This window comes from Bidens hawaiensis, unplaced genomic scaffold (genome assembly GCF_021521415.1).
Source record: "Bidens hawaiensis isolate Kalapana, Puna unplaced genomic scaffold, B.hawaiensis_p1.1 tig00001685_1, whole genome shotgun sequence".
Classification (NCBI taxonomy): Eukaryota; Viridiplantae; Streptophyta; class Magnoliopsida; order Asterales; family Asteraceae; genus Bidens; species Bidens hawaiensis.
The window spans coordinates 2,789,847-2,808,221 of record NW_027491095.1 but is presented as its reverse complement, the minus strand read 5'-3'; the positions used below and the strand labels follow the sequence as shown (position 1 = coordinate 2,808,221).

General features: G+C 34.1%; 2 protein-coding genes and 1 pseudogene across 4 annotated transcripts; 2 read left to right on the top strand and 1 right to left on the bottom strand.

Moving 5' to 3' along the window:
- Nucleotides 1-1,212: 1,212 nt before the first annotated feature.
- On the top strand, nucleotides 1,213-4,088 carry LOC143593372 (zinc transporter 6, chloroplastic). Its single transcript, XM_077073030.1, has 3 exons — nucleotides 1,213-1,908; nucleotides 2,425-2,574; nucleotides 3,736-4,088. Exons 1-3 carry the CDS (start codon nucleotides 1,321-1,323, stop codon nucleotides 4,048-4,050), a joined length of 1,053 nt encoding a protein of 350 aa, XP_076929145.1. The 5' UTR covers nucleotides 1,213-1,320; the 3' UTR covers nucleotides 4,051-4,088.
- Nucleotides 4,089-4,400: 312 nt separating this feature from the next.
- LOC143593354 (6-phosphofructo-2-kinase/fructose-2,6-bisphosphatase-like) lies at nucleotides 4,401-17,013 on the bottom strand. 3 transcript variants are annotated; one of them, XM_077073020.1, is made up of 23 exons: nucleotides 16,759-17,013; nucleotides 16,621-16,684; nucleotides 15,658-15,950; nucleotides 14,361-14,525; nucleotides 14,029-14,223; nucleotides 13,855-13,950; nucleotides 13,403-13,501; nucleotides 13,267-13,296; nucleotides 13,043-13,096; nucleotides 12,837-12,890; nucleotides 12,544-12,621; nucleotides 12,333-12,424; nucleotides 12,194-12,251; nucleotides 12,027-12,101; nucleotides 11,891-11,938; nucleotides 11,660-11,757; nucleotides 11,301-11,376; nucleotides 11,157-11,219; nucleotides 11,003-11,094; nucleotides 10,832-10,900; nucleotides 10,471-10,534; nucleotides 10,319-10,384; nucleotides 4,401-4,652 (listed from the first exon to the last, which is right to left on the bottom strand). In XM_077073020.1, exons 1-23 carry the CDS (start codon nucleotides 16,930-16,932, stop codon nucleotides 4,575-4,577), a joined length of 2,181 nt encoding a protein of 726 aa, XP_076929135.1. In that variant the 5' UTR covers nucleotides 16,933-17,013; the 3' UTR covers nucleotides 4,401-4,574. The 3 variants fall into 3 exon arrangements, 2 of the variants coding, with proteins under 2 accessions (XP_076929135.1, XP_076929128.1); XM_077073013.1 differs by lacking the exon at nucleotides 4,401-4,652 and adding an exon at nucleotides 9,943-10,193; XR_013146091.1 differs by lacking the exons at nucleotides 4,401-4,652; nucleotides 10,471-10,534 and adding an exon at nucleotides 10,157-10,193.
- Nucleotides 5,082-7,699, top strand: LOC143590660 (putative late blight resistance protein homolog R1A-10; annotated as a pseudogene).
- Nucleotides 17,014-18,375: the final 1,362 nt, after the last annotated feature.

Below are 18,375 nucleotides of genomic sequence, written 5' to 3'. Positions count from 1 at the left end.
GGAAACCGAATATGTTAAAAGAACACACATATTCATTTTGCTAGTATTAAGAGTTTAAATTAATGGTTTAATAAGAAACAATGTTAATGTGTAAGAGTTTTGTTGAATAATGTGGATTGCTTGAAAAAAGTTAATGAAAAAGTTTTCGATACGTCAAATGACCACATATATGTTTTTACAAATTTTTGAGTTTCTGAACCACAAAAGGGTATAGAAGCTTGGAAGGATATAGAGCCATCATTGTAGCTTGCTATGGTTTCTAACTAACATACGTATTCACCGGCTAATATTTCCTTAATCAATATGCACACTCATAAGTCATAATTCATCTCACCGCTTAAAATAGAAAAACCAAAACGGCTAAATGACCCATAAAAGCTTACTAATTTGTTACTTAATTTTCCGTTTTTGTTTATGTTAAAAAAGTAAGATGCATGTACTCATTTACTGAAATTACGTTATGCACATTTGTCGGATTTGAATATTTGATTATAATTAAACTAATATATTAATTTCTTTTCTAAATTAAAGACTACTAATTTGATATTTAAATTACTTGTTTTAATTTCTTTCTAAAAATGAAATCTCTTATTTAATTTTGATTCTGAATTAATGATATTATTTATTGATTTAAATTCCTTGAGATACTTACGAAATGCGTTTTTTTTTTTCATGTTACATCTCATGTAACACCGAGTTTAATAAACCATGACCAATACCACATCACATGTATGATACAAAGAAATATGTTGTTAGTTATGACTTATCATTGTATCTTTTCTGTTTGTGATCACTAAATATAATGTAATACATAATCTCATTAATATACTAAATACCTAGTTAATTAATCTATTGTATTATGTAAATTATTCATATTGTTCAACGTTTAATTTTTATATAATGTCGACTTTCTTATATTTAGACTACTGAACTCTCTAATTTTGAAGAGACTCGTTGTTTCACTCATGCTAGACTATGTTATCTTAACCGAGTTCACACTGACTTCAGAGTTTGACTTGGGTGTTCATCCGCGAAACCATACAGTCAGCTGTCACTTGACGATTTGTAATAATAATAAACAATATTATTAGTGAGTGATGAATAAAAAAGATAAAGGAGTCAGCCTAAACTCCCCACAAACAAACGTTGGTGGAAATCATGTTAAGATTACACAAACACACTCCTTTGTCATTCTCAAACATGTTCCACACAATAATAATATAAGTATATAACCTCCTCAACTAAATTCCTCTCTTATTACATTTAATGGAATCCTGACTTTGAATCCAAACCCAAAACCTCAATACCCCGAAACCAATCATGACTTTATGCGCCGCCGTCGACTCCGCACGCGCCGCCGCCTGCCGCGACGGCCACGCGGCGGCGACACTCAAACTCATCTCCATGTTCGTCATCTTCTCCACCAGCATCATCGGAATCTCCGCACCGGTGTTACTCGCGCGTTTGTTTCACGGCAAGCCGTTGTACGACAAAGCCATATTAATCATCAAATGTTTCGCCGCCGGCGTGATATTATCCACGTCACTTGTTCACGTGCTTCCCGACGCGTACGACGCACTCGCGGACTGCCAGGTGTCGTCACAGCATCCGTGGAAGGATTTTCCGTTTTCCGGGTTGATCACGTTGATCGGAGTGTTGACGGCGTTGTTGGTGGACTTAACGGCGACTTCTCACGTTGACGGTTATAGTCATGGGCATGGGCATGGGCATGGCAACGGTAACGGTGACGGTAACGGAAGTAAGGGTGTTATGGGGTATAAGCGGATTGGGGAGGATGAGGAAATGAAGAAGACGGTGGTAGAAATAGAGGCGGTTGAAGCCGAGGAAGAGCGGGTGCGGGTGAAGGAGGAGGAGATGGTGAAAATGAAGCAGCGAATGGTGTCGCAGGTATTCGAATCGGACTGGAATAACTCGAAATTCGGATAAAAAAATTGGGTTCGAATTTCGAGTTACTAAAGTGGAAATTTTTATTCGTGAATAAAAAGTGTAAATATAAATTTTATTCGAAAAATTCGAATAAAAATGTAATTTACCTAGGGGTTTAATTTTTTTTGGGAAAAAAGAGTTAAATTATTCGAGTTATAGGCGAATGTGAGTTGAATTTAAAATTTAGTTTTAATGTGCGTGTAACGTGTGTGATTATGTCCATGTGTGATTACGAATTAAAGCTGAGTAATAATCATATAAGTTGTATAGTTATTTATATAAGTTACGGAATGAATTATGTATGTGCATAACTATAGGTTGTGTAACTTGTGTGTTTATTGTAGTTATATAGACTAAATAAATAATTTTATATTCAACATCCATGTTTATTGTAATTATTAAATCCAATTTTAAAACTTTTAAATTTGAATAACCCGAATAAAATTAATTCGATTCGTTGAACACCCCTGGTTGCAGGTGTTGGAGATCGGGATTATTTTTCATTCGGTGATCATCGGAGTGACGATGGGGATGTCACAGAATCGATGTACGATTAAGCCGTTGGTGGCGGCGTTGGCGTTTCATCAGATCTTTGAAGGGATGGGACTCGGTGGTTGTATTGCTCAGGTAACTATCTGCACCGGTATTGATTATATTATTGTTGATGGGTTTGGGTTAATCTGTGCCATCCATTTTGCATTGATTTTTGAGGTTGAAAGTCGTTTCGAGCCCACGTACGTTGTACTTTGTCAAGTGTGACACGTGACTGTTTTGGTCTGAAATAAAGTAACATTGATTTTGGGAATATTTGGAAATTGGTTTCTAGTGTGGGATATGTGTTCGAGTCAGTTTTTAGTTTGGACGTGACCCGAACATATTTGTGTTCGGGTCAGTTTTTAGGTTGGACGTGACCCGAACATATTTACGCTAAAGAGGTTAGTCTCACTGTCTTAGTTAAAAACGGACTTATGTTAACCCATAAAAAGGTTATATGTTTTTTTTATATAGAGAAGTTGATTAACACCATATGAATCTAGAAGAAAACATATATAAAGATATATGCTTCAAAATTTAACACGGCCATTTTTCATATAGATAGAAGTCTTTGCTATTATTATTTTAAATGAGACGAAACCTCCAAATTTTGGAATGAATTCATGAAAAAATTGATAAAGAGGTCATTATCAATCATTTATACGATGGCATGATACTATAGCAAGTCATGTGTTCAAAGTTCAAACTTGTACCACACTTATTTATTAATATTAATTTCTCATGTTTTTTTAAAATAATTTTTTGAATGAATAAATTTTGTAAGTGTATATATGTTTTATAATTTCTAACTAGTAAACTTCCCCGTGCGTCGCAGCGGAAACGTTGATAAACATAAACCCAAGTGTCAAAACATTAATAAAAGATAAGGTTAATAAAATTTGTCAAATTTAAGTTTCCTTGATGAAAACAAAAATAAAATGATATTTAAGAAAACATTATATTTCAAATTTTTAAGTGAAAAACAAAATATGTAAAAGATATTTATAGAGATAAAACAATATTAAAATGAAACTTAGAATTGTGTGGCTCAAATTTAAGGGATAACATGTTAATATTTTCAGGACATTCTTATTGATGGCATAGAATAATACAAATAATATTAATTCATTAGTTACATAGTAAGCATAGAATACTAAATATTCAAAAATCCGTAAGTCTACATGACATATATGCTTCTGGAGTTGTTTAGGCTTTTAGTATGAAATAATCAGGATATTGTTTTTTGACGTGCAGGCGGGATTCAAATTTGGAACAACGGCTTACATGTGCATTATGTTTTCTGTCACAACACCGATGGGAATAGCATTGGGGATGATATTATTTGCGATGACAGGGTACGATGATAGCAACCCGAACGCGTTGATCATGGAAGGGCTTTTGGGGTCATTGTCTTCAGGAATACTTATCTACATGGGTCTTGTGGATCTAATTGCTCTTGATTTCTTCCATAACAAGTTGATGAGTTCTGAAAATTGGTTAAAAAAGATGTCTTTTGTGGCCCTTGTTCTTGGCTCTACCTCCATGTCTATTCTTGCTCTTTGGGCTTGAATTTTATGCAAGCTACATAAGCTTGTACAGTTTTATGTAAGGTTGAATGATTTACAAGGTGGTTTTAGACGATGTAAATGATATCTTTTGAGTCAAAAACGTCAAAGCTTTAATGATTTACAAGGTGGTTTTAGTAGATGTGTGAAAATAATTTACAATGTGGCTTTAATAGATGTGTGATACCAATAGAAACACCTGAATAGCTCACCAAATTTCAGCATGCTTAAATGCAGGCGCTATGTCAATCAACGGGTAAAATAAAACGTTAACTAATAATGAACAAAAACTGCATATGTAATTTCTAAGAAAAGACTTAACTTGTAATTAATATAACAATCCAATGTAATTTACTCTTAATGTGTATTCAATATACTTTCATTAGTGACCATTAAAATGTTTAGTGACATATGTTTCATGTAATGTTTGATTACAGTTGTTGGGTATTGGAAGTTGAATAAACATATATCGCGAGTAGCATTAGCAAGTTACAAACAAATAAAGTCACCTTTGTGCGCAATAATATCTCAATCCATAAGTTTGTATCGTTTCTCTTGTACTCCTGTAACTCCCATTTGTATCTCTATTATTGTATGCAGCGGCATCTGAAACCACAACATTAAAGTCACTATCCGATTTAACCCTTTCGGATAAAACATAACCCGAACCAACCCATCTGTAAATAAACTAGTCAAAATTGCTACTTTTTGTTCGGATAAAACAAAAACCTTATGAAAGTGATTTAAGAGATTTAAAATACCTGCTCGTGCATCACAAGTTCACAACATATCATTCTCATAACTTTGTTTGTATAGAAAGCAAATTATATATATTTATATAAAATCACAAGATTACTTTGAATATATTAATATTAATATATTATATTATGTGAACACCTACTAAAAGAAACGGTCAACAGAAAACGTACACGGTACATCACAGACTCAAGTCTCCTAATTTCCCTCCAAAGCTCTACCTTAATCCAGATCCAGCTAAAAACAATAGTTTGCTCTTTCCAGAGATTTATTGAAGAGATGACAAATGCTGGCGGTATCAAGATGTTCATGGAGAAGTTGAAGCAGCTCATTAACTGCAACGACAATCCGTTAATCAACAACCCCTTAATTATATTTGAAAGGCCTCAATTCCAACTTCTTTATGAGGACCTGAGCTCCATGATGCAAACCCTTTTCATCGACCAGCATCAAGACCTCGAAAAAGCTAACGATCTGAAGAAAAGATTCACAGATGTAGTAGAAGAGGCAGAGTATATCGTCGATCTCTTTCTATCCAATGTTAACAATTGGAAAACTACACATTTGCTTACATATGAGGATTTCAATCATTCCATGAATCTTGATGAGGTTAGAAGATCACTAAACTCTGTCTTTGTGGATCTCATGACTATTACCATTGATGGCATGAAGATGAATTCATCTCGAAGACGCGAAAGAATGCTAAATCAGTATGATGCTGCTGCTCCTTGGATTAATTCAAAAGGATCAAAGGAATCATTGGATGAAATTGTGGTGGGGATTGAACGAGATGTTGAGTTGATAAGAGATACGCTTGTGGAAGATCAAAAAAAGGTTAATGTTGTCTCGATTGTTGGAATGGGTGGACTTGGAAAGACTACCCTCGCGACCAAAGTGTTCAAAGATGGTTACGTCAAGCATCATTTCCATGTGCGTGTATGGGTAACCGTGTCTCAAACATATGATAAGCGGGGTGTGTTGATTCAAGTTCTGGCATCTATTGGTGTTAAAGAAAGCTTTGAAGAGGCTAATGACTCTCGTCTCCGTGAATTGGTGCACAAAAAGCTCATGGGTAGGATATATTTGATTGTCATTGATGATATCTGGGAGATAGGAGCATGGGATAACCTGAAGTTATTTTTCCCCCATGAAAACAATGGAAGTCGAATTCTACTCACCAGCCGCCTCATTGAAGTTGCTAACCATGCAAGTTCAAATGGACTTGTTCATCACTTGGGATATTTGAACAAAGAAAGAAGTTGGGAGTTACTATGTCAGAAGGTGTTCTGTGGCAATGAACACCCTCAATGGTCAGTTAAACATGGAATGCAAATAGTAGAGAATTGCCAAGGATTACCGCTTGCGGTGGTTGTTATTGCAGGAGTTTTAGCAAAAGTAGCTTGGAGTGAAGAGTTTTGGGTTGAAATTGCTGAGAGGACCAGCACGTACATTATTGGTGACCAAAATGGATGCCTGGAAACATTAGGTTTAAGTTACAATCATCTTCCTCTTCACGTTAGGGAGTGCTTTCTTTATTTTGGTGGCTTCCCAGAAGACTACAAGTTTCAAGTACGATGGTTGATTTGGTTATGGGTGGCTGAGGGTTTTGTTCAAGAAGATGGAACTAAAAGCTTGGAAGATATTGCAGAGGGTTACCTGATGGATCTAATTGACAGAAATCTCATAATTGTAGCAGACACGAGTTATTCTAGTGGAGCTGTCAAAGCTTGTAAAGTGCATGATCTTGTTAGGGAAGTATGCCTGAAAAAAGCCAAGGAAGAACAATTCATCCTTCAAACGGAATCCCTATTATTGTCCTCTCAGTTTTCTAATGTTACTACACGACCACATAAGCCAGTCCGTGTGTCCATATATAAAGATATCAATATTCTAGGCTCCATCCAAAACCTTCGATCAATTTTGTGCTTTGGTCGTTCATATCCGCGGGTGATTTATTTGCAAATTATATCTGTTCTTTTGCGCTACTTAGGGTGCTAGATCTACAATATTGTAGATTGGAATATTTTCCCCAAGACATAGAATTGATAGTTCACTGGAGGTATCTTGCAATTTGGAATTCAAGAGATTTCCCATCATCAATATGCAATTTATGGAGCCTTCAAACCCTAATTTATGCTACAGATCATGGCAATACCGTTTTACCCAGTAACATATCAGATTTAGTAAATTTGAGGCATTTTTGGAGTTATGAATCTCCTAATTTAGCAGTTTGGAAAATCAAGTCGTCTTTCTATCTTCGTTCTATTGAAAAACCAATGAAATTGCAAACTAATTCTGATGTGAAGTTGGGAGATGGGGTAGATAGTTTTCAAAAGTGTTTTCCTTGCATTAAGGAACTTAAATGTTCTACTTACTCACAGAAGGAAAATGACTTCCAATCTCTCACCTACCTTGAAAGGCTGAAGTTAACTCATAATGGTCCGAAAGGTGTGCCAAAGAATCACATTACATTCCCGGTAACATTAAAAACACTTACACTGAAGCATTGCCGCCTGCATTGGAGTGATATGTCAATCATTCAGTCGTTACCTAATCTCCAGGTGCTAAAGCTAAGAGTCGATGCCTTTGTGGGAAGCTGTTGGAACACTGATTGTCAGGAGTTTCGACAACTAACGTTCATGAGACTTGACAAGTTAGATATCAAGCAGTGGGAAGCTTATAGTCCAAGCTTCCCGTGTCTCAAACAATTAGAAGTTTTATTTTGCAACTATCTTGAAGAGATTCCCCTTGAAATTGGGCACATAGCGACGCTTGAGCTCATCAAAGTCAGGTACGGTGGTTACTCCGTTGGTGAATCGCTTAGAAGAATTGAAGAAGAGCAACATGATTTGGGGAACTATGGCCTAAAGATTGACGTCTTCCCATTAACAGATTAAAAAATCTGTCATTTTGGCTGCAGATTATGGTGTTTCTAATTTGCGTAGTTAGTCTGGCCGCTGCTGCTAGTTTTGGTCTTGTTTTGTGCAGTTCGTCTGATAACATTTAAGGGTGATATTCTTAATGCTGCCTTTTGTTGCATTTAGTTGCCAGAGGTCAACTTGATCAAAAGTGTGTAGCGACCTGCACTGCAGTGGTGCTTGAACATATCTTTGATGTGTGTAGCATATTAAAACTATTATTGTTAATGTATCTTGGCAATCGCCCTGGTAAATATTTATGAACATATTAGGAGAGGTAACAATTTTGTTTCAGGTTAAAGGTCAAGCATAATTAGGATTTATTTTTTGTCTGATCCTCGGATGCATTTTGCTGTCTTTCATTTTTCAGTAATTAGTTTGTCAAGATTATAATTGATATGCATTGGGCATAGAACCTTTCACTAACATTAAATATGTTTATGGTGAGGTTGAGTAGAGAAGCTATAATGGAACTTGTTGAAGTTAGTTTATTCATGTCTAGAGTTATATATTTGATACCTGAAACGAATTAGTTATTTATAATATCTGTTTGATCCTTTCGATTTAATATGTTGCATACTTTGTGTGTTATGTTTTCTCATAAGTTTAACTATGGGTTTGTTGATTGCTTAAATTTTAGGGGTTTTTGGATCCTGAAGTAGGGCTTATCTTGTTTAATATGCCATATGCCCGCTGGGCGTTTGTTAATATGTTTCAATGAATTTTGCCATTAGTTTCATGCTTATTACATTAGTTAACAGTATAGTTATAGCTGCAGTCTTAACTTAAGAGGCAGGCTGCACTCGCGGGCTTACTAGAACACGACCCGCTTGACCTGTCGAGTTTTATTTGAGGTGTTAAATGGCTGCACTCAAGGATTGGCGGGTCCAATCCGAAAACCTGAAACGAATCCGAACATTTCCTGAACCATGTATGTTACCTATGGACGTGTTTGGGTCAGAATCCAAACTTCATATATGAATTTATCAGTGAGATTTTATTAAACAATAACAAAAAAAAAGGAGTAAACACTAAAGGATGGCCTCCTTGACATGTATGACTTGACTGTTCATTTTAGGTTTACATCCAAAATAACATAGATGGTATGTGTGTTTTCGATTTGGTTCAGACAACTTTGACAGGCCGACGGCCAAAACCGTTTGGTTTTGACGGTTTGACAGTTTAGACTAGTCATTTTGTTACTCTACGCAGAGGCGAACTACTTTTTTAAATATATATTCTTTAATAACTAGTCACAAGTCAAAACATTGACTTTATTCTATCCGCAACAAAGTTAAGGTAAATGAATAAACAATAAATTGTTAAGTGAGAACAAATATGGAAAATGAACCAGCTTATTTGAGGAATACAGCATCCCTAAACCCAGTCGAACATGACCCGAACCCGAAATCAACACATACATTAAATTTATTATTTATAATTTATTATTAGGTTAGTCAATTAAGTTATTGATATTTACAAAAGTATTTCATAGTATCCTTCATTCGGTTTATTCATTATGCGTAAGTATTCAGTTTAACTATAAAATGAAAATCATAGGAGTCGCCCTTAATCAATTACTCGTCTTTCTTTTCGTCATCATCTTTTGAACCGTCTTACTGTTTTTACTGATGCATTATATAAGCAGTTGTAAGATAGTTTCTTATGTGATACTTATTTTTTATTTTTTTGGATCAACTATCAAGGATTGAAAGATTAGTTTGATACTGTTCCAGTGTATTCAATTGTGGTCAGACTCTGATTTCTAAGGTAATGCATTTCCTTTTGTTGTTTATTACTTTATTAGTGTCTCTATGCTAATTTTGGTTCTAATCATAAAGGCACTTATACTTATGTAGCTTATGCAAGCTACATAAGCTTGTACAGTTTTATGTAAGGTTATATCTTCTCAACTCAATTGGGGGTGGTACGAGAAAACAAATGTTTCGTACGATGTAAATGATATCTTTTGAGTCAAAAACGTCAAATCTTGAATGATTTACAAGGTGGTTTTAATAGATGTGTGATAATAATTTACAATGCGGCTTTAATAGATGTGTGATACCAATAGAAAAAATTGAATAGCTCACTAAATTTCGGCATTCTTAAATGCACGCGCTATGTCAATCAACGGGTAAAATAAAATGTTAACTAAAAATGAATAAAAACTGCATATGTAATTTCTTACCTGTAATATAACAATTCAATGTAATTTACTCTAATATTCAAATGTGTATTCAATATATTTCCATTAGTGACCATTACAATGTTTAGTGACATGTTTCATGTAATGTGTGATTACAGTTGTTGTGTATTGGAAGTTGAATAAACGTATATCGCGAGTAGCATTAGCAAGTTACAAACAAATAATGTCACCTTTGTGCGCAATAATATCTCAATCCATAAGCTTGTATCGTTTCTCTTCTACTCCTGTAACTCCCATTTGTATCTCTATTATTGTATGCAGCGGCATCTGAAACCACAACATTAAAGTCACTATCCGTTTCAACCCGTTCGGATAAAACATAACCCGAACCAACCCATCTGTAAATAAGCTAGTCAAAATTGCTACTTTTTGAGTATGTGTTAGTTTGTTACCTCAATGTGTGGAATTTCTTTTAATGGTCTATCAGCAAAATATGCATATAATGCTCTCAAAACAGCCTGTATAAAAGCAAAAATCAAATAGATGGTTATTGTTAATTAAATAATAATAAAAATAAGAGTTGAAATGAAGTGTGAAGGTTAACCTGGTGAGATACAACCACAACAGGAGCCCGTTGACGTTCAAGCTCGATTATCACGGGTTCTAACCTGCAATAGATTTGACGTTTTAAACATCCATTTATATAATTATATGTATCAAACTAGATTCAAATATTAATAAATGCGGTTTAGATGTGGCATAATGGGTCAGTTGAGACGAGTCAACGGGTCGAAGCGACCCAAAAATGTTTTTGTTTGCTTTTGAAAATAAATTGCAAATACTTAATGTTTCGATTACAATTACATAAAAAACAATACTATTACGGTGGCAATCTAAGCTGACCCGAATTGGCCCATTAAAAGGGAAATGTCGAGATTGTGGCTAATGGTTAAGAAAAGTCAAACCTTTGAATCACATCCAAGTAAGACTCTCCTCGAGGATACCGATACCTCAATTTATCCTTCTTTCGCGACCTTCAATTATTTAAGAAAACATTCTACACTCAGAATTTAAAGAAAAAAAATGTTATTTTTGTAAAAGACTGATAAAGTTGTAGATTTGGGGATAAAAAATACTCGTATTCCTCGGGCATATTCTTTTTTATTTCTTCATATGTCATTCCGTCACACACACCAGCGTTTATCTCATCAAGAGCACGCCATTGTACCTATATCAAAAAATATTTTATAAATAAAAGGTGATATTTAAAAATCTCGCATTCACACTGACCTTTGGGAATCCAACTATTTGATTAGCAGTCAAAATTGTTCTCTGTAATGTACTTGTCCATACCTACAAGTTCAAAGCCAAAAGTTCTATTATAAAATAACAATTAAAATAAAAAAGGCAAACCCAATCAATTAAAAATCTTACAGAAGCAGCTCGTTCATTTTGGAGTCGTTTCTCTACAAAGTTGGAAAGCTTCTTTGCATAAAGCTCGCCTTTTGAACTGTTCAAAAGAAGTCGAATAAATTACAAAAAAAAGTAATTGTGTTTATCAAATATTATTATTTAGAGTAATTTATTAAACAATGGGTCGACTAGGTTTATGTTTTATCTCAAATGGATCAAGCTAATTAAAGTCATAAAAACTATAAAGAAAAAGGTTAAATTTATTTTTGACGCATAAAACCTCCTAAATCATTATATAAAACAATTAGAATAATTTTAAAACGGTATCACTTTTGAAAACACATTTAATATCCAAATAACCTATAAGACAATAAACAAACCTCAAAGCAGTGTCACCACCTATTCTTCCTCTAACATTATCACGACTCTCTCCGTGCCTTGTTAGGAAAATCGGTCGAGGCGTTAAATGAGTATTCACCTGAATATCATCATTACATGATTAAGCCAAGTAAAAATCAGCAAATTATCAGTTAGCATTTTTTATCCAATTTGTTTATATATTAAGATATACATCTAAATTGAGTTGTATATTTATTTTTTGGATAACATACCAAGAAAAACACAATACGTCCAGGGAGATATCCACCAATATTATTTACCTGAAGAAAATAGAAAATATATTGGTGAGCGATATATGTATATATATGGTTCACTCACTTCTAATATAAAACAAAAATGTAAACTTACTTGTATCTGGCCGCCTTTTCCACTAGCCATGTCAATCATTTTAATATACGAACCTTCATTCACCGGCTCATACACCTAGAGAAAAGGGGGGGGGGGAGGTATGATCTAGTCATTTTCGCCAATGATTTTTATAAAATAACGACGGGACACACAATTCAGAAGGCTACCTTTTCATAGTTATCAAGACGCCTTTTGAAGTCCTGATATCCAGCTTCATAATCCGGCCTGTAGATTTATATGCTCACACACACTTTAACTTTATGTCTATAAATTTTTAAACAAGATAATAAGAGGGGGTGAGTTTACTCTTCTGCATAATCAGGACTCTGTTGAACCTTTAGCCTTATGTTTCTTTCAATAATCTTTGGATCGTTACATATTGTTTCCAAAAAGATTATCTGCATTGAAATTCATTCAAGAGATCAAGACAAATGTCATATTACAATGGTCTTTAGCACTTCAATATTTTTTTTAATTATAAAATAAATGCAATATTAGTTCGGTTTCAACAACGTACCTTGCATTTTCCTTCAGCCATCTTCATAAGCATATTCCTTCGATGGCTTGTACTATTTGTGGCATCAAATATTCCTACCTACATACAAACATAACATTTTACAGTAGCATAAATGTCCCAAACTTATTATTCTTTTATAAATTCTAAGTATGTCAAACACAACTATAAAAGTAATATCAGTTGAATGACAATATAAAAATTTGAAAGAAAAAAAAAAGTTGACTAATGAAGTTTTATGCATTAGAAATATAAATTGATAGATCTTGACCCGTTAAAAAAAGTAAAGGACTTACTTGGCCACCTTCTTGCATCCAAGCTATCATGTCATCCATTGCCAGAGCAGCTACCTAGTAGCATGTGATGTATTAAAACTATTTGCAAAGAAACATGTCAATACATTGTACCATATGAAATGGTATAAGATATAAACAATTAGGTTATAACTACCGTAAAAATTTTTAAAAACAAATATGTTACAATATTTTCAATGGCCATTCACCTCATTCCGGGCCTCCATGCCTTCTGGATTGTCAACTCGGAAAAAATCTGCACTCTGCATCAGTGATAACGTACATGTCTATAAGCATTATCCAGAAAACTACTATTGGGTGAAAATTAATACAAATGGTGAATTTGTCATCAAATAACTGATAAAATACAAAGTTTTAAATAATGAAAAAAAGGATAGATTTTTTAACCAAGAGCCAAAAAAGCCATATGTACCAGATTAGCTCCATGTTTAAGCCGTCGATACTGTCACAGAAAGCAAAATAATATTAGACTATTTCTCTTAATTCCATAGGTTCTAATGAATACTTTAGAAAATGTAAATATAAATTTAGTGTTAGATAGTAATCACCTTTCCCACATTGAAATGTTTGGTGTCGTGACCTAACCAACGAAGATACCTAGTAAGTTTCGCAGCAGTAAACGTTTTGCCACGGGCCGGCAAGCCCACCTACCAAAACCACCAAAATATTTTAGATACTTTTTGTTTAGTAAAATTTAAGGAAGGTACTTGATCACGAAAAGCAGAAGTGGCAATTTTCAACCATATACTTATATAAAAAAAATGAATCAAATAAAAAATTAAATAAAATGGAAACGGGTCTTGGATCAAATGAAATTAGCTGCAATGAAAAAAAGTAGAAAGCTGCTTAGACCGTGTTTTTGTAATGAAATCCAGACCGAAGTGGTCTGTTTTGACCCATACTAAAACATGTTTCAGGTTTCAACACAACACGTTTTGACACATTACCCGACCCGCCCATTTTGCCACCTGTCATATTAAAAAGACTATCATGGGCCCACCAAGACAATTGCCAAATGCATATCTTCTTTGGGTCCAAGCATTTGATCAGCGATAGCAGCAGCAGCAACAGCTCCAGCAGCAGCCGGCATTGAGTTCTAAATAGTTTCAAGTCAAATTTTAAGACGAATCCAAACAACCCTAAAGATATCTTTACATGATTAAAATGTACAAACCTTGGATTCCGAATCAGGTAAGTTAGTAACACTTGTAGATTTAGCTAACCGATAAGATCCTACGCCTCTATCCACAAAATGCGCTTTTTCATTATATTGCTTCTGTATTGGTGAAAATGTACCCACAGATTTTGACTCAACCATGCCAGGAGAATGGTGCACTTTAGCAGGATCCGGGTCCACAACTTCCGGTTCCTATTCAAATGTCATAAGAATGTGTAAGAAACCTTGATCCATTAGTTATAAATGGTTTGATTCAGTTTATATCTTTAACAAGTCAAACTGTTACACGGGTCAACATAAGCTTAATATATATGATTGGAAAAAGTAACCTTTGTAGTTGAGAGTGGATCAGTGGGTCCCACAGTCGTGTCTGAACCATCATGTTTCAAAGATCTTGGATTTTCTGTCAAATTAGCTGCATATACAACAGAAGTTGGTGGAGCGGGAACCACATATTGTTCAAGATCAAGATCCAAACTTGCTGATACGCCATTCTGAGTAAGATTACAAATAAATATGATTTAATTAAATGATAATCACCTATCCAATTCATATATCCACTGGTTATAGCAAAAGCAACCTAGACTCTTATTAATGATGTTCTAATACAAAAAAAACGTCATACAAAGATTTAGATTTCCATCTTCCTCATTATAGCAGGTTTAAAGGGGGTTATTAGGATGTGCATTTGAAGGTGATGTTGAATAATGATGATGATGAGATAATCAACTATGACAAAATGTAATGCTCCAGAGTTTTGAATATGCTATTGCTATTTGAAGTAGTAATAATGACTGTTATGGTACCAAGTATCTGAAAAATATATACATATAATAAGACAGTAAATAAATTGGATGTTACTTGGTATTTTTCTAATTTCATCCCTTCCATAAACATTTCCAATATATTACTCGAGACCTTTAACCTTTTAATAAACCCAATTGAATAGACCTGATGTTAATAATATATATATGTATATATATATACACAGATACATATATATATATATATAATTTACTTACTAATTGTAAGTTGATTGGAATTAACTTACATGTACACCACTTGCATTATGCATAATAAAGAAAATCCTAACTTTTACCCACATATCTATATATAATTTACATTTAAGATCCTAGATAATATTTCATTAAAGTTAATGATGTATTGTACAGTATTGATGTTTAGAATATTGAATGTCAATTGCATCACACATAGCTTTTAAATAGCAAAAACTACAACTCAGGGTCTTAAATAGAAAGTCTTTAAAACACTGACATAAGAAGATGCTATTGGGCATGCAATTAGGTATCACTTTTTAGTTTTACAGCAAGTACTTTGCCTTATAATTGTGAGATTATATTCTTTGTGTTTCAGTTATAGTTAAATTTGAATCGAGAGAATTCCACATATACCCACCATAACATGTAAAATATTATATATACCAAAAACAAAAGTTTTTAATGTAAGAAGACAATGATCTTAAGTCTAATTAAAAGAGAACATGTCAAACGGACCGAATGTCAGCAGTCGACTTAAAATGCATACAATCTCCTAACTCGTCTTTATACAAATACTTAGATAGTTATTTGTAATACTAATCATCAAACAAAGATGCAAAGTCCATACCTCACCATCTTCATGCAATGCATTGATGCTAACATCCGGAATCCCACGAACCGTTGAGGGTTCAAGATTTTCTTGATAAGCCCTCCAACTAGCAGCAAGATCAAAGGGTGAAACCCTATCGGCTTTAATACAAACCCTATATTCAAGAACCTCTTCAGCATTTACCCTAAACTGAGCCAACCTTGTGATCTCTTGCAGAGTCCCGCCCGTGAACTGCCTGGTGGGACCCTCCTCCACTATGCATGGTTCACTGTTATCCTTTGACTTCAATAAGAACTTGAAGTTTAATGTTTCTAAACATAAATTCAAACACCTGGTGTTATTAATGATTCTATCAAACAATCATCTCCAATTTTGTAATACACAGTTTCAGTTCAGCTTCTATAATCAAAACAGAGTCATCATATTCACTCAAAAACACAAATCACAATAAAAACCTAAAATTGGGCAAACTAACAGATCACTTTGGTATGAGAAAATCTATACATTCGGTTCGGTTTCTACAAGAGCATAAAGTATTTCCGGTTTTATGCACACATCAGTGATCTCTAATTTTGAACTAGATCAACCAATTAATCGATTATCAAGCTCCTACTCACTCAAAAACACAAATCACAGTAAAAACGTAAAAATTGGGCAAACTAACTGATCACTTCGGGGGCTAAAACCGAACAAAAACCGATAGTTTTCGGTTTTAATATTTTGAAAACCGTTTGGTTTCTATTTTTCCGGTTTCAGTTAGACGAGGCCGGTTTTTGCCATTTGAGCTTAAAATTTTTGGACCGAAGAAAAAACAAATTGCCCCAAAATAATGAATTTGGGTCTAAAATATTTGAGTTACATAAACATTAAATTCATATATACTACTTAAAGTTCAAAAATAAAATAAAAAACTATACATTCGGTTTGTTTGGGTTTTTTTGGATTTTATTGCTTGCAAAACCAAAACCAAAACCAACATACCGTGATTAGGAGAGACAACGAAGCTCAACTGCCACATGGAACTCGATTCACGCTCCATCGGAAGCTAATATAACAATAATAAGTTAGAAACAAATAGCAGTTAAACCTAACTTAACAAACAGTTAGAATATTAATTACAGCTTTAGATGCATCCCAAGAGCCAACGAGAGGAACAGAGCCGTAGGCGTGAGGAACAAGGCTTCCTCTTGGGCTGTAGTCTTCCATCTTCAGACTCACATACAGTTGACCGCCACCGCCGTGGTCGTCGCCGGCGGCGTGAGACGTGGTGTTTAGTGATGAACCGGTTCCCATTGTGAGTTGACTCAGTGAGTTGGTTGGGGTTTGGTTAGTTAGTGGTGGTTGTGGGTTCCGGTGGGTACAGATGGCATATGAAGGTTAATAATATTCGGACCTTTTTATGTTGGGCCTTACACATCATCGACAATTTTCTTCATTATCCACAATAATATTCATATTTATATTTATAATTTTAAATTGAATAAACTAAAATATGATTTTATATGTGGACAACAAAAATTTATTTGTATGTGGTAATATAAGTTTTACGGGTGCAAATGAGCCGAGTTACTCGACTTTGAATTGATAAAAAACTTGGAACGAGTTGTGCTTGAAGTCAGGCTCAGCTCGTTTACACCCATATGTATAAAGTATAATATTATAATACACATTTACAAGTGTTATATGTTCGTATATGTTTTTGTGTGTGTGCATAGTAGGCCGGTCACTTTTAATCGTAATCTAATTATATAATACCCAACCCGAGAATAAATAATTTGTGTGGGATGAGGAAGATGTACATGACATCCCCATAACGCCATAGATTGTGGATAAGAAGAAATTCATATACAAGATTGGGTGCTTTATGTTCTAGCTTTGGAATGAAAGTGATTGAAGCTAACAAAGATTATGTGTTGGCAGACGAATTTATTATTATAAATTTCAAAGTTTTTGGTTCACATTGAAGGAGTGAATGTGTAAAGCGATTATTTCAGATTAAATGGTTTATGTGTTGAAGATGACGAACGAGTTATAGACTTATAGTTTGTATATTTATTATCTAGGTTAAAGACATCAACTCTATCCCAAACATGCTTACACCATACAACATAAACATGACATGTGCAAGTCTTTTAATTAATTTATCTGAAATTTACAAATATCAATAATAATACAAGATTCGTTAATATTACATACGCTGGTGATGGATGCAATCATGCAGAGATTTTCCTCAATGGGAGTAAAATATGGGTTCATGAAAGCTAGTGAATAGAACATGGCGCAAACGAGTCAGTTAAATCAACACAAAGCGGATCAGCTTTATACATAGTCGGTTAAAACATGTTAAAGTAAGATGTCATGTTGAGAATTCAAACATGTGAATCATGAAAATTTAAAAATATTTCAACAAAACATGGATAAACGAAATAAGTTAAAACAATTTGAAAATAAATATTTAACTTGTTTTCCTTTTTCAAAACAATTAACATAGTAATTAGTTACATCTAAGCTATTTTGTTTCTCTTGTTATACGTTGCTGATTTTTAATACTTACATTGCATCTATTCGCTTAAAGATTTGGAGAGTATTAAGAAAACATAAATTGTACACTAATTGGACTCATTTTAGTGGGCCTCCCCCCCCCCCCTAACATCCGTCATTTTCGGTCTTTTTTTGTATCTATAGTTGTATCAAAACCCGACCCGATTTGTAAACCAAATCTTTCACTAATATAAA